General features: G+C 46.3%; 1 protein-coding gene across 3 annotated transcripts in view; it reads left to right on the top strand.

Moving 5' to 3' along the window:
- The window catches only part of PKNOX2 (PBX/knotted 1 homeobox 2), a 524,525-nt gene that overhangs the window by 463,100 nt on the left and 41,423 nt on the right, over window positions 1-20,002 (top strand). For all 3 annotated transcript variants that reach the window (XM_040326438.1, XM_040326439.1, XM_040326437.1), the window contains 2 exons: window positions 781-913; window positions 17,127-17,224. In XM_040326438.1, coding sequence (XP_040182372.1) covers window positions 781-913; window positions 17,127-17,224 — 231 coding nt within the window. The remainder of the gene's footprint in view (window positions 1-780; window positions 914-17,126; window positions 17,225-20,002) is intronic.

Below are 20,002 nucleotides of genomic sequence, written 5' to 3'. Positions count from 1 at the left end.
CCCCTTTGCCCTGCCCATGTATACCCCACCTTTTTAATGAAGTGCCCATCAAATGCAGCCCCACCAGCGCCCATCAATTGCAGCCTCGCCAGCGCCCATCAATGCAGCCTACACCACCGCCCATCAATGCAGCCTACACCAGCACCCATCAAATGCAGTTTCACCAGCACCCATCAATGCAGCCTCACTCGTACCCAGGGCCGCAGTTTGGAGACCACGTATATAAGTGACCAATGTTCTGTGAACATTCGGCATAGTAACTATTAGCAGGGGTTCCCTGAACCTGAAAATGTATTTAAAGCGAGAGTTCACCCGAAAAAAAATGTTTAACATTAGATTTAGGCTAATTAAGGGGAGCAGAAACGGGTATTTTTTTAAAAATCAATGCCGTACTTACCGTTTTAGAGATAGAAGTTCTCCCGCTGCTTCCGGGTATGATCTTCGGGACTGGGCTTTCCTATTTGATTGACAGCCTTCCGACGGTCGGCATACAGCGCGTCACCAGTTGCCGAAAGAAGCCGAACGTCGGTGCGGCTCTATACGGCGCCTGCGCACCGACGTTCGGCTACTTTCGGAAACTCGTGACACGCTGTATGCGACGGTCGGAAGGCTGTCAATCAAATAGGAACGCTCAGTCCCGCAGCCTATACCCGGAAGCGGCGGGAGAACATCTATCTCTAAAACGGTAAGTACTGCATTGATTTTAAAAAAAATACCCATTTATTCTATCTTTCTTGGAAACCAGTTGAGCAAATGTACTTCCTTCTCTTGTCATTTTAGGACTTGTTACAGAATTCTCCCAACGCGATGTCCGTTCTGTCCAACAACCCACAAGGAATAGTTGTGCCGTCCTCCGCACTACAGCAAAGCAGCCTTTCCATGACAACCGTCAACTCTTCGCAGGTTGTATCAGGTGGGAAAATGTCAAACTGAAATGACTCTGTGCATGGTGGGGTGCCTTGTGATCTGAGCCCTTTAAAATAAGCAATGATGTGATCACATATACAGTCCTGATCAAAAGTTTAAGACCACTTGAGAAATGGCAAAAAAAAGTCATATTTTACATTGTTGGATCTTGACATGTTAAGGACCGATCCTAGTGACACTTTACCCATTATCTACAAGACCCCAACCCCCTTATACTTTACCCCACAAAACCCAATTATACAAGGCACCACGTTGTGGAGTAAAATTGGCCTTGCGGCCTTTTTATTTAACCATTTCAAAATTTAACTTAAATAACCGTTTAAATAACTTTTAAATAACTATATACACATTTTCAAACACTTGGTGGTCTAGGAGACCACCCGACTCAACTTGGATACTGGGACAACAATTATTACCTAGGCCCCAGTCCATACCTCCCAACAAGCACGGATTCTGCGAGATTATCCCGCACTGACTGCATATTCCCGCAGTCCCGCAAAAGGGTTAAATTTCCCGCACAGAGGATCCAAGCTCCCCCCCTGCTCAGTACTGTAGGAGGAGGCGGGCGGAGCTGAATGGGCAGTACTGCTGGAGGAGGTGGGCGGAGCTGAATGGCAGCTGTCATATCGGAGGAGGGGGCAGAGCTGAACAGCAGCCGTACTATTGGAGGAGGCGGGCATAGCTGAATGTACTGCGACGCGTCGATGACTGCTGAGGGAGGAAACATTCTGTGCAACAAAGATAAGAGGCATCCACTTCGTCCCCCCCCCCGCTCAACAACTTCGACCCCCCCCCCGCTCACAACAGCTTCGATCCCCCCCTCTCAACAACTTCGACCCCCCCCCCCCCCCGCTCAACAACTTCGACCTCCCCCCTCGCTCAACAACTTTGCGATCACCCCCCCCGCTCTCAACAACTGTCCCGCAGTGGACTTTTTAAATGCTGGGAGGTATGCACAGTCGCAAGACACAGACTCAGAGGCAGTATAACCGTCCTCAGTGACCTAACACTTTAACCCCTTCCTGGTTAACCGACATCAACCGAAAGGTACCCAATAACCCCCATACCACTTATGGGTACAACCTTTTTCTACCCCTACTTCCAGCCTTTTCTCGTCTTACATAGACCCAAAACCGCCCACCAGAAGGTCTAAAACCAGGGAGGGTGGGTGGGCAGCTTCTTCCCTGTTGAAAATGGACTAAACGTCACTTCCTCTGCGCCAGCCACCTCTGCCGCCCCCTCACAGACTAGCCCTCTCCTTCACTCAAAAGAGCCTATCACCTACGGCCAGTCCCACCCTGTCATGCCGTCACTCCCCCAAACTCTGTTTGCTCCGTGTCTCTCTTAACAAGGTTCCAAGTAGAGCTTCAACATACAACAAGAAGAAATGAGAGTGAGACAAAACATTTTTTGAGCATTCAATTAATTAAAAACAACGAATAAACTGAAACAGGCTGTTTTTCAGCTGATCAAAAGTTTAGGACCACATGCCTTTAAAAGGCCAAATCTGTGGAAAGATGTGGATTCCTTGTCATTCTCTGTCAGGTAGTCACACGTTGTGATGGCAAAGACATAAAAACTCTCCCTTTTTGAACGTGGTCGGGTTGCTGAACTGCATAAGCAGGGTCTCTCATCAAGACACTGGACAGTCCTCGACCCAAATAAAGGCCCTTACTGGTGCTGACTGCAGCCCCATAACCATCAGACGGCATCTGAGACTGAAGGGCTTCAAAAACAAAAAACGTCTTCAAAAACCTTGTCTCCTTGAACGCCACAGAACTGCTCGTTTGGACTTTGCAAGAGAGCGCCAAACATGGGACATTCAAAAGGTGGAAGAAAGTTTTATTCTCTGAGGAGAAAAAATGGAACCTTGATGGTCCTGATGGTTTCCAATGTTACTGGCATGACAAGCAGATCCCACCGGAGATGTTTTCTACGCGCCACAGTGGAGGGGGCGCCATAATGGTCTGGGGTGCTTTTTCCTTCAGTGGAACAATGGAGCTTCAGGAAGTGCAGGGGCGTCAAACGGGCGCTGGCTATGTCCAGATGTTGCAGAGAGCATTCCTCGTCACTGAGGGCCCTCGTCTGTGTGGTAATGACACAGGACAACGCTATAGTACACAATGCCCGCAGGACAAGGGACTTCTTCCAGGAGGAGAACATCACTCTTTTGGCCCATCCTGCGTGTTCCCCTGATCGAAATCCAATTGAGAACCTTTGGGGATGGGTGGCAAGGGAAGTTTACAAAAATGGACAACAGTTCCAGACAGTAGATGGCCTTCGTGCGGCTGTCTTAACCACTTGGAGAAATGTCCCCACTCACCCCATGGAAACGCGAGGCATCAAGCATGCCGAAACACATTTTTGAAGTGATCAACAATAACGGCGGAGCTACTCATTACTGAGCTCATGTTTGGAAGTTGGATTTCTGTTTTGGGGGGGTTTAGTTTTTTTTTTGGAGGTGTGGTCCTAAACTTTTGATCAGCTGAAAAACAGCCGGTTTCAGTTTATTCGTTATTTTCAATTAATTGAATGCTCAAAAAATGTTTTGTCTCGCTCTCATTTCTTCGTGTTGCATGTTGAAGCTCTACTTGGAACCTTGTTAAGATCCAACAATGTAAAATATGATTTTTTGCCATTTTTCAAGTGGTCTTAAACTTTTGATCAGGACTGTATATATGGTCATCTGTAGAGCCTGAACATGATTACAGTTTAAAGTCAGCCGATGCTTTGCCATTGCAGAGCAAAGTAACAAGTTTACCCAATTGCCTCCAAAGCTTATACTGGCCTTCTGTTCCAATGCTACTGAATCTCTCAAACCAAAGAGAAAGTAAAAAAGCCGGTACATTCTGGTACGAGGTGAGGATTATTCTCTTCTCTTCCACCCATGGTACAGCATTAGTTTCCTGAGTGTCCAGTTGTCACACCCCAGTGGTGGTACATGGGGGTGCAGTGAGTCCTTAGCCCTCTATATACTATTAGGTAGATTCACAAAGAGTTAGGCCGGCTTATCAGTAGATAAGCCGACCTAACTCAGAATCTACGCCGACTTATGTTTAAGCGTATGCTCAAACAGAGATACGCTTAAACATATCTAAGATACGACGGCTTGCGCCGTCCTTTCTTAGATTGCAATATTTTGGATTGCCGCTAGGTGGCGCTTCCATTGCGATCAGCGTAGAATATGTAAATGAGGAGATACGCCGATTCACGAACGTAAGCGCGGCCGACGCAGTACTTTTACGCCGTTTACGTAAGAGATAGGCCGCGTAAAGTTAGAGCTAGGCCCTAGTGGAATAGTAATGTCAAGTATGGCCGCCGTTACCGCGTCGAAATTCGTTTTTTTTTTACGTCGTTTGCGTAAGTCCTCCATGAATCTGGATTTACGTTGTTTACGTCCACGTCAAAATCAATAGGTCTGTACAGCGTACTTAGCCGCAATGCACACTGGGAAATGTAGGCGCCCGGCGCATGCGCAGTTAAAGAAAACGTAAAAAACGTAAGGTCAAGCACAATTAGCATACAACACGCCCCCCTAACACACATTTGAATTCGGCGCCCTTACGCCCGCCCGCTTTAGGCTACGCCGCCGTAACATAGCAGGCAAGTACATTGTGAATCATGTACTTGCCTAGCTAACTTACAGCGGCGTAGCCTAAACACGCTAAGCTACGCCGCCGCAAGTTTAGGCTATTGTGTGTGAATCTACCTATATATGCCCAATGTTTGACAACACTTGACCACACCTGGCGACACCTGGTGACACCTGACCATACGTGACCACCCTTGACGACACCTGATCACACTTGACCGCACCTGACCGCACCTGACCACACTTGACCACACCTGACCACACCTGACCACACTTGACCACACTTGACCACACCTGACCACACTTGACCACACCTGACCACACTTGATCACACTTGACCACACTTGATAACACTTGACCACACTTGACCACACTTTACCACACCCGATGACACTTAACCACACCTGATGACATTTGACCACACAGATCCGTACAATCCCGAGCAAGGGGGAGTGTCTATACACGGCGCGGCGGGGATTACAACTATTCAAACGAAAGCTGCCTGTAATGTTCCCTGCACGCTGATTAACGCGGCGGCGGGGGGGGGCAAGTATTCTATTCAGGCATCGGGGGCATTTGCGGGAGTACAAGTACTCCTGCAAATACTCGGTATCGGTCCCGATACCGATACTGGTATCGGTATCGGGACAACCCTACCTTTAATGGCTCTGGACCAATAGGAAGCAAACTTAGGACTTTCGTACCTTGGTGATAAGAGAAGAAGAAAGGCTTTCAACATTCTTTACTGGTAATAGCAACCAATGAAATCCGAACCTCTACTGGAAAAATGCGTATTTGAATCTGATTGGTTACTGTGAGCCAATTGTGTTTTGATGCCATGTATCATCTTGTTCATGTTGCTAATGATGATAGTACTTGAAATGTATTTTATCAGAAGTCACTGATTTATCAGAAGTCATTGCTGGACTTTCTTTAAAGAATAATGCCGCGTACACACGACCGTTTTTCGGGTTTTAAAAAATTAAGTTTTTTTTTTAATGTCTTTAAAAACGATCGTGTGTGGGCTCCAGAGCATTTTTCACGATCTAAAAAAATGACCATTAAAAATTTCGAACATGCTCTATTTTTTCACAACATTTTTAACGTTGACGTTTTTAAGGTTGTAAAAAATGGTCGTGTGTGGGCTTTAACTACGTGAAAAAAACGCGCATTCTCAGAAGCAAGTTATGAGTCGGGAGCGCTCGTTCTGGTAAAACTAGCATTTGTAATGGAGTAAGCACATTCATCACGCTGTAACAGACAGAAAAGCGCGAATCGTCTTTTACTAATACAAAATCAGCTAAAGCAGCCCAAAGGGTGGCGCCATCCGCATGGAACTTCCCCTTTATAGTGCCGTTGTACGTGTTGTACGTCACTGCGCTTTGCTAGAGCACTTTTTTTTCATGATCGTGTGTAGGCAAGGTCGTTTTAATGATCGGGTTGAAAAAAACGTTGTTTTTTCTAGACCCTTAAAAACGTCGGGCCAGATCCAGAGAGAAAGTACGCCGGCGCATCTACTTCGGCGTCCGCTGGGTGGAGTTCGCGTCGTTTTCCGCGTCGGGTATGCAAATTAGCTTTTTCCGACGATCCACCAACGTACGCGCGGCCGTCGCATTCTCTTACTTCGTCTCTAGTCGGCTTTTTCCGGCATATAGTTAAAGCTGCTATATTGCGGCGTATAGATAGACTTGCCATGTTAAAGTATGGCCGTCGTTCCCGCGGCAAATTTTTTTTATTTATTTTTTTGCGTAAGTCGTTCAAGAATAGGGATGGACGTAAGTCACGTCTAAGTTAAAAAAATGACGTCGTTGCGACGTCATTTCACGCAAAAAAGCGCGGCGGGAAATTTCGAAACAGAGCATGCGCAGTTCAATCGGTGCGGGGACGCGCTTCATTTAAATGAATCACGCCCCCTAATCGCCGATTTGAATTCCGCCGCCAGAAATACACTACGCCGCCGTAACTTTCGGCACAAAATCATTGAGGATTCGAAATTACGCCAGGTAAGGTACGGCGGCGTAGCGTATCTCTGATACGCTGCGCCTATCTAATTCTCTGTGAATCTGCCCCGTCATTTTTTACAACCCGAAAAACGGTCGTGTGTACGCGGCATTACAATTCCGGTTAGGCTACTTTGAAATTTCCTAGTAATATTATACTAATTTGTAAATTGATTATGGTAATTCTGAATACTATCCCTCTATCGCTATGAGTGACGCTGTTTTATGGGTTCTTTGAGAGCTTTTGAAAAATAAAATGTACTATGCAAAATTACTAATGTACCTGAAATTCTATTATGATGTGATTGTTCACCATGGTGGTCCCATGTCTCTTTTGTAAAGGTATCCAATGTACTCTTGTGTGAGAGGAGAAAATGGACAGCCGCCTATTTCGTTTATGACTAGCTAGGAAAATGCACAGTGGGAGAGCCATTCTTCTACAAGTGCAAAATACATAAGTCCTGAGGAATGTATTTAAATAAATAAATATATATATATATATATATATATATATATATATATATATATATATATATATATATTTATTTTCCCCCCAAGTACTGTATACACTATATTGTCAAAAGTATTGGGACGCCCGCCTTTACACACACATGAACTTTTAATGGCATCCCAGTCTTAGGCCCCGTACACACGATAGAATCCATCCGCTGAAAAATCCCAGCAAATGGGTTTCAGCGGATAGATCCTATGGTGTGTACACTCCAGCGGATCTATTTCCGCGGATATTTATCCCCTGGGATGGATTCCAGCAGATCGAATATTTGCTGACATGCCAAACAAATCCATCTGCTGGAATCCATCCCAACGGATGGATCCGCTGGTCTGTATAGACTCACCGGATCCATCCATCCGAAGGGATCCCCCGCATGCGTCGTAATGATTAGACGCATGCGTGTAATTCCTTATATGACAGCGTCGCGCAAGTCGCCGCGTCATAATCGCGGCAACGGCGCGACACGTCATCGCCAGAGGATTTCGGCGCGGATTTCAATGCGATGGTGTGTACACTCCATCGCATGAAAATCCGCCGAAATCCTCGAGAGGATTTATCCGCGGAAACGGTCCGCTGGACCGTATTCGCGGATAAATTCTCTCGTGTGTATGGGGCCTTAGTCCGTAGGGTTCAATATTGAGTTGGCCCAACCTTTGCAGCTATAACAGATTCAACTCTTCTGGGAAGGCCGTCCACAAGGTTTAGAAAAGTGTGTCTATGGGAATGTTTGACCATTCTTCTGGAAGCGCATTTGTGAGGTCAGGCACTGATGTTGAACGAGAAAGCCTGGCTCGTAGTCACCGCTCTAATTTATCCCAAAGGTGTTCTATCGGGGTGAGGCCAGTCAAGTTCCTCCACCCCAAACTCGCTCATCCGTGTCTTTATGGACCTTGCCTTGTGTTGGAACAGGAAGGGGCCATCCTCAAACTGTTCCCACAAAGTTGTGAGCTTGAAACTCCTAAACCTTGTGGACGGCCTTCCCAGAAGAGTTGAAGCTGTTATTCTGCAAAGAGTGAGCCAACTCAATATTGAACCCTACAGACTAAGGCCCCGTACAGACGACCGAACCTGTCTGCTGAAACTGGTCCGCGGACCAGTTTCAGCAGACATGTTCGGTCGTCTGTACAGCCGAGCGGACAGGATTCCAGCGTACATTTGCCCGCCGGGCCTTTTTCGAGCAGGCAAATATTTCTAAACATGTTTAGAAACATGCCCGCTGGAAACCATGTGCGTTGGACATGTTCGGTCGTCTGTACAGACCTACCGTACATGTCCGAGCGGCCACCATCCCTCGCATGCGTCGAATGACTTCGCCGCATGCGTGGAAGCATTGAACTGCCAGGGCCGCGCACGTCGCCGTGTCATCGTCGCGGCGACGGCGCGGCCTCGTCGCCGCGTATCGAGTACGCGCGGATTTCTGTATGATGGTGTGTACAGCCATCATACAGAAATTTCCGGGCAGACATGTACGCTGAAAACGGCTCGCGGACCGTTTTCATCGTACATGTTTGCTCGTCTGTACGAGGCCTTAGGGTCGGATTCACAAAGAGTTACACCGGCGTATCAGTAGATACGCTGACGTAACTCCGAATCTAAGCCCGTCGTATGTTTAAATCGGTAGTTCCCCCTCAAAAAAATTGTTACCCTTAGATTGATGCTCATTTTGTCTAGGGGAATCGGCTAGTTGTTTTAAAATCGAAGTTGTACTTACCGTTTTAGAGCGCGATCTTCTCCGCCGCTTCCTGGTATGGGCTGCGGGAGTAAGTAAACAGACATCACCAGAGCTTACGTTCTCAGTTCCATCAGCATGACTCCCCAGCAACCAGTGTGCTTTGTTTTTTATTCCTAAATCAGAAAAGCATTGACAAACAGGAAGTGATGGCTCCAGCAGCCAATCGCTTCCTCCATGGGAAGTGACATCACAGGATATGACTTCCACACAGGAAATGACCTAATAGGAAATCCTTTCAACAGGATGAGTTAATACAAACAACCAATGAATATAAGCTAAAGGAGTCTTATGGGCGTGTCTGAGTAGAGACAGGGTGCCTGTACCTGAAAGCTAAACAAAAGAAGCCGCATGTCTTTCAAACATGGACTCCGTCTCTGACCATAACAACTCAAATACTCCCGTATTTCCGCTGATAGGAATCCTTATTCTGCTTTGTTCCAGAGAACGCATACCCGAATCACCCTGTGCAGCACAGATCCCCCATGCTGCCCTGGCTGCCCGCTTCCCTCCTTTCCTCTCCTGCCGCCTGTTGCTGCGGGGATGTTTTAGGATGAGTGCGGGAAGAGGCTAGTAAATATGTATTTATCAGCCCCTTCCCTTTCTGAAATTACATGGTGAGTAATCAGTAGTGTGCGTTTGAGCTTTGGGGTGCACACCCTAATGCAATAGGCTGCGGACACCTATGCCTGTAAGTGAAGCAGTCTGTGGGCTCCTGTAGCTAGAATAATCTGTAGGCTCCTATGCGTGACATAATTTGTGGTCCACTATGGATGGTGCAGTTTTTCGGTCCTTTTGGATGATGCAATCTGTGGACCCGGTAAGTGATGCAATCTATGGTCTTGCATTAACCACGTAGTCATTGGACACCTAAGGGTGAGACCGTCTGTGGTGCCACGTGGATGGCACAGTCTGTGGGCCCCTTTGAGTAATGCAGTCTGTTGGTCTATGTAAATGATATATACTCTGGGCCCCAGTGAATGGTGCAGTCTTCAGGCCCCCATGAGTAACATAACCTGTTCTGCTATGCTTGATGCTTTCTCCATCTCTTGAGCGCTGCTCTTCGTGGTGAGTGATGGTGTCAGCTTCATATAATGTTTTCTCTTCTTATTGTACCGCGCTCCCAGAGGAGAGGATGCCGCATGTCAATAAAGCTACAAATCTCTGCTGATGCCCATGTATTATTCATGAATGAGAGGTCTGCACTCCTCGGGGGGATAGTTTAACCCCTCAGAGCCTGCGCTCTGTTTACATAATAGCAGCTTATGAAGTCATAACCTCCCCTCATTCTCCCGGATTGTTTGTGCGGTTTTCGGCCACCCGGCGTTTTTTTCTCTTGGCTAATTTCACCATGTTCTGAGGGAAATGACTACTAGATTACGACTTGTGGTGCGGCTTGATACGACGACAGATAACACAACACCTCCCTGGGGTAGAGCAATACAGTGTGTCTAGTTATGTCCTGTATAATTCACCTAACTCCGTAATAACTCTCTGCACCCCGTCAGTGTGTATTGGTGGGAATCACACAGCCCGGCATCCTGCTGGGGAAAGGGAATATAATCACCTCATACTCAACGCTATTGGCTGCACATGATCGGTTATCTGCTTCATTTCTCTAACATAACTCAGCTTGGGGTTATTATGGAAAGTACCTGTTGTATTTAGCTAGTGACGGTGTTCGCATATAGAAAAAATAAAGTACATTTCAGTGTTAATGTTTGCAGTGCACCCTAAACCTTCGTATTAATGAGTTATTGTAGATCAGTCGTCAAAGGTTGAGGAACTACAACCACCAACATGGAACCTTTGCATTAAAGGGTTATGCAGATCAGTTATCAACGGTTGAGGAGCTACAACCACCAACATGCAACCTTTGTATTGAAGACTTATTGTAGATCAGTTATTGTTGACCAGTCATCAAAGGTTGAGGAACTACAACCACCAACATAAAACCCTAGTATTAAAGCGTTATTGTAGATCAGTCATCAACGGTTGAGGAGCTACAACCACCAACATGCAACCTTTGTATTGAAGACTTATTGTAGATCAGTATTGTTGACCAGTCATCGAAGGTTGAGGAACTACAACCACCAACATAGAACCTTTGCATTAAGGGATTATGTAGATCAGTCATCAAAGGTTGAGGAGCTACAACCACCAACATGCAATCTTTGTATTAAAGACTTATTGTAGATCAGTTATTGTTGACCAGTCATCGAAGGTTGAAGAACTACAACCACTAACATAAAACCCTAGTATTAAAGCGTTATTGTAGATCAGTCATCAAAGCTGGAGGAAATACAACCGCCAATGTGCAACTTTTGAATTAAAGAGTTATTGTGAATCAATTATTATTGGCTAGTCATCAAGGGTTGAGGAACTACAACCACCAACATGCAACCTTTGCATTAAGGGGTTATGCAGATCAGTCATCAAAGCTGGAGGAAATACAACCACCAACATGCAACCTTTGCATCAAGGGGTTATGCAGATCAGTCATCAAAGGTTAAGGAGCTACAACCACCAACATGCAAGCTTTGTATTAAAGACTTATTGTAGATCAGTTATTGTTGACCAGTCATCGAAGGTTGAGGAACTACAACCACCAACATAAAACCTTAGTAATAAAGCGTTATGGTAGATCAGTCATCAAAGCTGGAGGAAATACAACCACCAACGTGCAACTTTTGAATTAAAGAGTTATTGTGAATCAATTATTGTTGGCCAGTCATCAAGGGTTGAGGAACTACAACCACCAACATGCAACCTTTGCATTAAGGGGTTATGCAGATCAGTAATCAAAGCTGGAGGAAATACAACCACCAACATGCAACCTTTGCATCAAGGGGTTATGCAGATCAGTCATCAACGGTTGAGGAGCTACAACCACCAACATGCAACCTTTGTATTAAAGATTTATTGTAGATCAGTTATTGTTGACCAGTCATCGAAGGTTGAGGAACTACAACCACCAATATGAAACCTTAGTATTAAAGCGTTATTGTAGATCAGTCATCAAAGCTGGAGGAAATACAACCGCCAATGTGCAACTTTTGAATTAAAGAGTTATTGTGAATAAATTATTATTGGCTAGTCATCAAGGGTTGAGGAACTACAACCACCAACATACAACCTTTCCATTAAGGGGTTATGCAGATCAGTCATCAAAGCTGGAGGAAATACAACCACCAAGATGCAACCTTTGCATCAAGGGGTTATGCAGATCAGTCATCAAAGGTTGAGGAGCTACAACCACCAACATGCAACCTTTGTATTAAAGATTTATTGTAGATCAGTTATTGTTGACCAGTCATCGAAGGTTGAGGAACTACAACCACCAATATGAAACCTTAGTATTAAAGCGTTATTGTAGATCAGTCATCAAAGCTGGAGGAAATACAACCGCCAATGTGCAACTTTTGAATTAAAGAGTTATTGTGAATAAATTATTATTGGCTAGTCATCAAGGGTTGAGGAACTACAGCCACCAACATACAACCTTTCCATTAAGGGGTTATGCAGATCAGTCATCAAAGCTGGAGGAAATACAACCACCAAGATGCAACCTTTGCATCAAGGGGTTATGCAGATCAGTCATCAAAGGTTGAGGAGCTACAACCACCAACATGCAACCTTTGTATTAAAGATTTATTGTAGATCAGTTATTGTTGACCAGTCATCGAAGGTTGAGGAGCTACAACCACTAACACGAAACCTTTGTATTAAAGCGTTATTGTAGATCACTCATCAAAGTTGGAGGAAATACAACCACCAACATGCAATCTTTGGATTAAGGGGTTATACAGATCAGTCATCAAGGGTTGAGGAACTACAACCACCAACATGCAACCTTTGTATTAAATACTTATTGTAGATCAGTTATTGTTGACCAGTCATCGAAGGTTGAGGAACGCACGCAGGTTCGTGAATCGCCGTATTTCCCTCATTTGCATATTTGAATGGCTGATCAATGGGAGCGCCATCATGCATCCAGCCTAAATATGCGCCCACCCTATGCCGGCTTAGGCAAGTTACGTCGGCGGGGTGAAGCCTGTTTTTAGTTTGTGGGTCTGGCGCACAGATACGACGGCGCACATTTGCACTTACGTCGGCGTAACTTGTTATACGTCGGCGTAAGTGCTCTGTGAATCTGGGCCAAGGTGTTTATCTCAATTCAACTGTAATCTGAAAGATACACTTAAAGTCTTACTAAACCCAGGACCCTGCATTCACTATATCTGGTCTCCCACTGTACACAAAACATGCAAATACAATCGTTTTAATAAATATAAACTGCTAAATAACTTTTCTCATCAGCAGTATATAGCAGTCTTGTGACTTCTATCGGTGTCTGGTTAAAACTTGTAGGAGGAGTTTACATTCTCCCCTGATTGTCCTATGAGGCTACAGGACCCCTGACCCTCTGTCTGGACAGTGCTGATTGGCCATGTGCTGATCACATGCACTCCCCCAAGAAAAAAAACAAAACTCCCCTAGCAATACACAGCAAACTGAGCATGTGCAGAGTGACTCTCTCTGCACTCTCCACATCCCCCCATGCTCTCCGCCACCCCCCTGTGCTCTCCACCTCCCACTGTGCTTTCCACTTCCCTCCTGTGCACTCCACCTCCCCCCATGCTCTCCACCGCCCCCCTGTGCTCTCCACTTCCCCCCTGTGCTCTCCACGTCCCCCATGCTCTCCGCTGCCCCCCTGTGCTCTCCACGTCCCCCATGCTCTCCACGTCCCCAATGCTCTCCGTTGCCCCCTTGTGCTCTCCTCGTTCTCCCTCTGTTCTCTACCTCACCTGTGCTCTCGCCCCACCCCATGTTCTCAAGAAGGTTTTTCCCTATGCTCTCCTCCCCCCCATGCTCTTTTCTGGTCCTCCCTCGCTCCACCACCCCCCCCCCTCCCCCCACACACACACCTCTGCTGGGTTCCGTCAATGTGGAGAGTGGGGAAAGGGCCCGTTAACATGTCATAGGCTGCTCGATCCAAAATGCCCGGGCCTATTTTTTGTCCCAGTCCGGGCCTGGGGAACACAATAGCTCTGCGGGAAGGACCCCCCCATCAACACTTACTGTGTTGATTGGGGAATCAAGTGATTTTCTTGCCTGCAACCCGTGGTGGAAGGAAAGAAAACCGATTCATCTATGGCCAGCTTTGGAGGCAATTTTGTTCTTTTTCCTTATAGACAGAAATAAAAACTTGACAGAAATTATAACTCTTCTCCATTCTATCAAAATAGTTGACTAGCGTTATGCCGTGTACACCCAGTCAGAAATTCCGCCAGAAAAAGTCAGATGTGAGCTCTTGGTTGGAAATTCCGATCGTTTGTAGGCTCCATCGGACTTTTGCTGTCGGAATTTCCACCAGCAAAAGATTGAGAGCAGGTTCTCAATTTTTCCGACGGGAAAATTCTGTTCGGAGGAAAAATTCTGATTGGAAATTCTGATCGTCTGTAGCAAAATTCCGACGCATTTGCTCGGAAACAATTCGACGTATGCTCAGTAGCATTGAACTTAATTTTCTCGGCTCATCATAGTGATGTAGGTCACCGCAGTCTTGACAGTCAAAAGTTCAGAGAACTTTTGTGTGACCGTGTGTATGCAAGCCAAGCTTGAGCGGAATTCCGTCGGAAAAACCATCCAAGGTTTTTCCGACGGAAAATCAGATCGTGTGTATGGGGCAATAGGATTTGAAGCTATGTTTGGTTAACAAGGCACGTTGGCATGTTTCTCAGTTGCATGAGCTGCCCAACTGGAAATCGCCCAGGATTGCGTGGGCTGATGAAGTTTTGTGTGATCCGTCTCAAAACAATTATAGCGATGCACAATAGTCTAGTGGTGACACTGCAAGTCATTGGGGAAAAGGTTGGCGTTATTGATTATGGCAATCCATAGTCTTTCAAAGGAGATTTGTACTCAAACAGCTTGCGTTGTTGAAAATCCCAGCAATAACCTCAGCGTTTTTTTTGGAGAACTTTATAAAGACCAGTCCTCACTTAAATACATGCAATTGTGATTGTATTTTTCTTCATGAATATATTTTTTTGTTTTAGAGGTAATTATAACTTAATTTTTGCTATAATATTAATAATAAACCTCTTTATTGGAGAATGCAGGTTCCGGTGTGTTCTATGTGTTCTCATATATCCTCCAGTGTACTGTAGGTTCCAGGAATATAGGACAATACAGAGGTACTGTAATACTCTATTAATAAAGAAGACCTGTCATGAGACAATATAGCCACGCAGGTCATAGGTGAACAAACAGGGTGTGCCTGGGCACACCCTAATCACCCCATGTACATTAGCATTATCCAAAGGCGGCACCAGGTGGGTGGTTGGGGGTGCCAGTGTAAATGCCCCCATTATATTAGGTTCAATCTTAGGAACACATTACACCTGTATTTAGGGTATAATATAATATGGTCTCAATCAACTGTCTCCCACCACCAGAGCCTCCTCCCTGTGACTGCAGGTGGAATTCATGTGTGTTTAAACTTTGGGGTGCACACCCTAATGCAATAGGCTGTGCACACCTATCATATAGGTTATGCTTTCATTGGGTCTGAAGCCCTACTCCACAGAAGCCATGGTTTCCATACACTACCCCATGGGTGACACCAAGTGCAGGGTAGGAAATTCCATGGTCGCACCTGATTGGGCTGGTATGTGACAGAAGTTTCCCACAGGTTCAGGTCCAACTGAGTCTGACCTGAACCCAAAGCTCATCATTTCTCCTGATCTATCTACTTCAGAAACTCAGGCCTCGTACACACGTCCGAGTTTCTCGGCAAAAACCAGCAAGAAACTTGCTGTTTTTTTCTTTTTTAGCCGAGGAAACCGGTCGTGTGTACACTTTTCGACGAGGAAACTGTCGAGGATCTCGTCGAGCCAAAAAGAGAGCCTGTTCTCTATTTCCTCGACGGGAATGGAGAAAATTAGCTCGCCAAGATCCTCGACAGCCTAACAAGGAACTCGACGAGCAAAACGATGTGTTTCGCCCGTCGAGTTCCTCGGTCGTGTGTACGAGGCTTCAGAAAGACTTTGATAGCCAGGCAGAGGCGGCTTTCTAATTGGGCAAAGATGGTGGTCGCCAAAGGCTTCGCGCTTTCAGGGGACTCGCCGCCGCCTAATTTGCCTGATGTATGTGGTAGAATGGGAGGGAATGTCCCCGGTCAGTGTCCCCAAGCTGGCAGGGTGAGCGGGCCGGGCTGGTAGAGGATTACTGTTTTTCGTATAGAGCGCTGCCTGCTGCAGACGATTCGTCGAGGTGGAGGCGGAGCTGCCGACCGCTGCTGAACCCGCCAAGAAATAGGGGCGGACTGGGGCAGGCGGGGGCTAGGGAGGTCTCTGATGCCTCGTAAAATTTGCTTTTTTTTTTTATTGCTTGAATTATTTTTCCCATTATAGGCGTGATTGGGGCCTCATGTCTAAGTTTTGCCTAAGGCCTCACAAAGCCTAGAGCCGCCTCAGGCAAGTGGCTGTTTTCAGAAGATAACTGTCATGGATATGCAATAGTCTGGCAGCTTACCTGTTTCCATCTGTCCATTAGAGGCCTGACTCTGTTCTGGTTACCTTCTTATTTCCTCTCCTTCCTGTATGGCCCCACCCAGGCCATCCCAGGAAGTCTATATTAACTGCTGCACTACAGGCCTGCAGTGCTGTTCATCAGTGTTGTTTGCTCAAGTTCCTGTCTGCAGTGTGCTACGATTACCTTCCTGCCCTGTGTACCGTTTTTGGCTCAATCCTGACTTCTCCTGTTTGCCTGTGCCCTTGACCTTTTGCCTGTCCCTCTGTTACCCTAGTCTGCCTGTTGCCCTGACCTCGGCTTACCCATCACTACCGTTTATCCTACCTGCTGCTTCCTCTCTCTCTCTGCGTAGCGTGACCTAGGGGATCCCAGGGGTCGCGACCTGGATCCAGCTGCGGCGAAGGCCATCCTCACCACTAGAGGCTCTGGTGAACACAAAGCTGGGTCTTAGACTCCACGCCCTGGGCGATCTTGGGTTCGCTTCCTCTCTGATCGCAGCAGTCGGCTATAGGGTTCACTACCCTGTGGTGCATCCCTGACCCCCACGGGGTGCACTTGTCACCAGGCCACAGGTGACTTGACAATAACTCCAGTGGCAGCCGCTGTGCCTGCTTCTTCTCTTCTCTTTAAATCCATTTGGTGGTGGGGTAAGTACCTTTCAACTTCTGGTTCAGGTATTTACGGATGAGATTGTGTTCTATGCACATGTGTGACTAAGCTGTGTAGAAGTATTTCATCTGCATTTCCTGTAGTAATGCTGTTTTTTTTTTCATGATAAGTTGTTTTTTTTAGCTCACTTGATATCTCTTCTTTTGTCTTTTGCAGGTGGTGCACTTTACCAACCCGTTACCATGGTAACATCGCAGGGACAGGTAGTAACTCAAGCAATCCCCCAGGGGGCCATCCAGATCCAGAATGCACAGGTGAGCTGAGATGAATAGATATATGTCTCATTGAGGAATTTATTAGAACGTGTGCGCCCTGACTGTACAATTCTTCATACCAGACGTTGTTTTGCTGTCTTCTGTGACCACATAAAACAACCCTGAAACAGCTGTGTGGACGCTGAATAAACGGCTCTGCGTTTTAGGTTGTATGTGTGATAAAAAAATAATATAATAATATAAAAATAAAAAAGATAACGCAACACAAGAGCATTTTAATAGTTGTATTTTAAAGTCAAGAATAATCAGAGAGCCTTTCCAAGCTGTATAACTAGACCAGACATATGGTGACTACCAATAGCTATAAATATACCGTATTTATCGGCATATAACACGCACAGGCGTATAACACGCACCTTCATTTTAAGAGTGAAGTTTCAGGGGAAAAAACTTAAATTTTAAATAAAGAACTTTGTATAAAAATAAGGGTCAGTGCCCATCAATGCAGCCTAATCAATGACCATCTGCAGCTTCACAATTGCCCATCAATGCCCATCTGCAGCCTCAAAATTGCCCATCGATGCAGCTTGATTAATGCCCGTCTGCAGCCTTAAAATTGCCCATCAATGCAGCTTGATCAATGCCCATCTGCAGCTTCACAATTGCCCATCAATGCAGCTTGGTCAATGCTCATCTGTAGCTTCACAATTGCCCATCAATGCCCATCTGCAGCCTCAAAATTGCCCATCAATGCAGCTTGATTAATGCCCGTCTGCAGCCTTAAAATTGCCCATCAATGCAGCTTGATTAATGCCCGTCTGCAGCCTTAAAATTGCCCATCAATGCAGCTTGATCAATGCCCATCTGCATCTTCACAATTGCCCATCAATGCAGCTTGGTCAATGCCCATCTGTAGCTTCACAATTGTCCATCAATGCCCACCTGCAGCCTCAAAATTGCCCATCAATGCAGCTTGATCAATGCCCATCTGTAGCCTTAAAATTGCCCATCAATGCAGCTTGATCAATGCCCGTCTGCAGCCTCAAAATTGCCCATCAATGCAGCTTGATCAATGCCCATCTGTAGCCTCACAATTGCCCATCAATGCAGCTTAATCAATGCCCATCTGTTGCCTCACAATTGCCCATCAATGCAGCTTGATCAATGCCCATCTGTAGCCTCAAAATTGCCCATCAATGCAGCTTAATCAATGCCCATCTGTAGCCTCACAGTTGCCCATCAATGCAGCTTGATCAATGCCCATCTGTAGCCTCACAGTTGCCCATCAATGCAGCTTGATCAATGCCCATCTGCAGCCTCCCCATTGCTATGAATGCAGCCTGATAAATAGCCACCTCAGGGAGGGGATGAGCGCCATCAGATTACATACAGCGAGAATCTCCTGTTTACTCTGCAGCCTCTTTAATACAAAGTCCCGCCTACTGGACCGGCTTCTATGATAGACAGTACACTGGACCAATGCCGGCCCAGGAGACGGGACTTCCTATTACAGAGGCCGCTGAGTAAACAGGAGATTCTCGTTGTATGTAATCTGACGGCGCTCTTCCCGGTCCCCTCCCCGTTCTCACCGAGGCAGCCCAACTTCCTGTATCGGTGTATAACACGCACACACTATTTGTAACCGATTTGCAATCTGAAAAAGTGAGTGTTATACACCAATAAAAACAGAGGCCCGGATTCACAGACAGCGGCGCACATTTATGCCGCCATAGCGTATCTCCTGTACGCTACGCCAACGCAGCGCAGAGAGGCAAGCATGGAATTCACAGAGCACTTGCTCCCAAAACTGTGCTGGGTTTCCTAGGCGTAAGCCGGCGTAGGTGGAAGTGGGTGTGAGCCATGCAAATGAGGCGTGACCCCATGCAAATGATGGGCCGCGCGCCAGACAGATAGTATAACGAACGACGCATGCGCCGTCCCGTGGACGCATCCCAGTGCGCATGCTCACAAACACGACGGAACAACTGCCTAAGATACGCCGGATCACTGCCTACGGCATGAACGTAACCTACGCCTAGTCATATTCACGTCCAACGTAAACTACGTAAAATACGCCGGCTTGAGTTCCCTGGTGCAGACCTTTACATGTCTGCTGCTGAGTTACACCTGCCTTATGGGGCTTAACTTTACGCTGGACGTACAACTTACGCGCACATCGCGTAGCCTTTCTGTCGGGCGCACTTAGGGTTTCTGAATCTCCGTATTTCCCTCATTTGCATATTTGAATGGCTAAACAATGGGAGCGTCCAGCCTAAATGTGCGCCTACGCTATGCCGGCGTAGGCAAGTTATGTCGGCGGGTTGAAGCCAGTTTTTAGGCGTATCTTAGTTTGTGGCTCCGGCGCACAGATACGACAGGGCATATTTGCACTTACACTGCGTATCTCGAGATATGTCGGCGCAAGTGCTTTGTGAATCTGGGCCAGAGTACATATATATATATACACATACATACCCAATTTGTCCCAGGGTCAGTGATTTAAGGCACCACATTCCAATTTATTCTAAAAAAAGCATAAAACTATAACCCCAAGGATTTTTAAGGTGTCACCAAGTTCCGTATCAGAGACTAGGCACTTTAACAAAATAATATTTTGTTTTAAAATTGGGGTTAAAAACCATAATCCATATCATCTTTGGCCCCTTACGTTATAGTTGAGGTCCCATTGGGTGCCTGGCTGGCAGTTTCTGAGGTTCTGTCTTTGTTTTCTTTCTCATTACCCCCCACCTCTCTTTTGGGAGTGGAACACACTTGAGTTGGATGACTTTCATATGTCCATGGAAAAATTGCTTTGGC

This window comes from Rana temporaria, chromosome 10, assembly GCF_905171775.1.
Source record: "Rana temporaria chromosome 10, aRanTem1.1, whole genome shotgun sequence".
Taxonomy (NCBI): Eukaryota; Metazoa; Chordata; class Amphibia; order Anura; family Ranidae; genus Rana; species Rana temporaria.
Note: the sequence above shows the minus strand (reverse complement) of the source record. Positions and strands in the feature narration are given on the sequence as shown.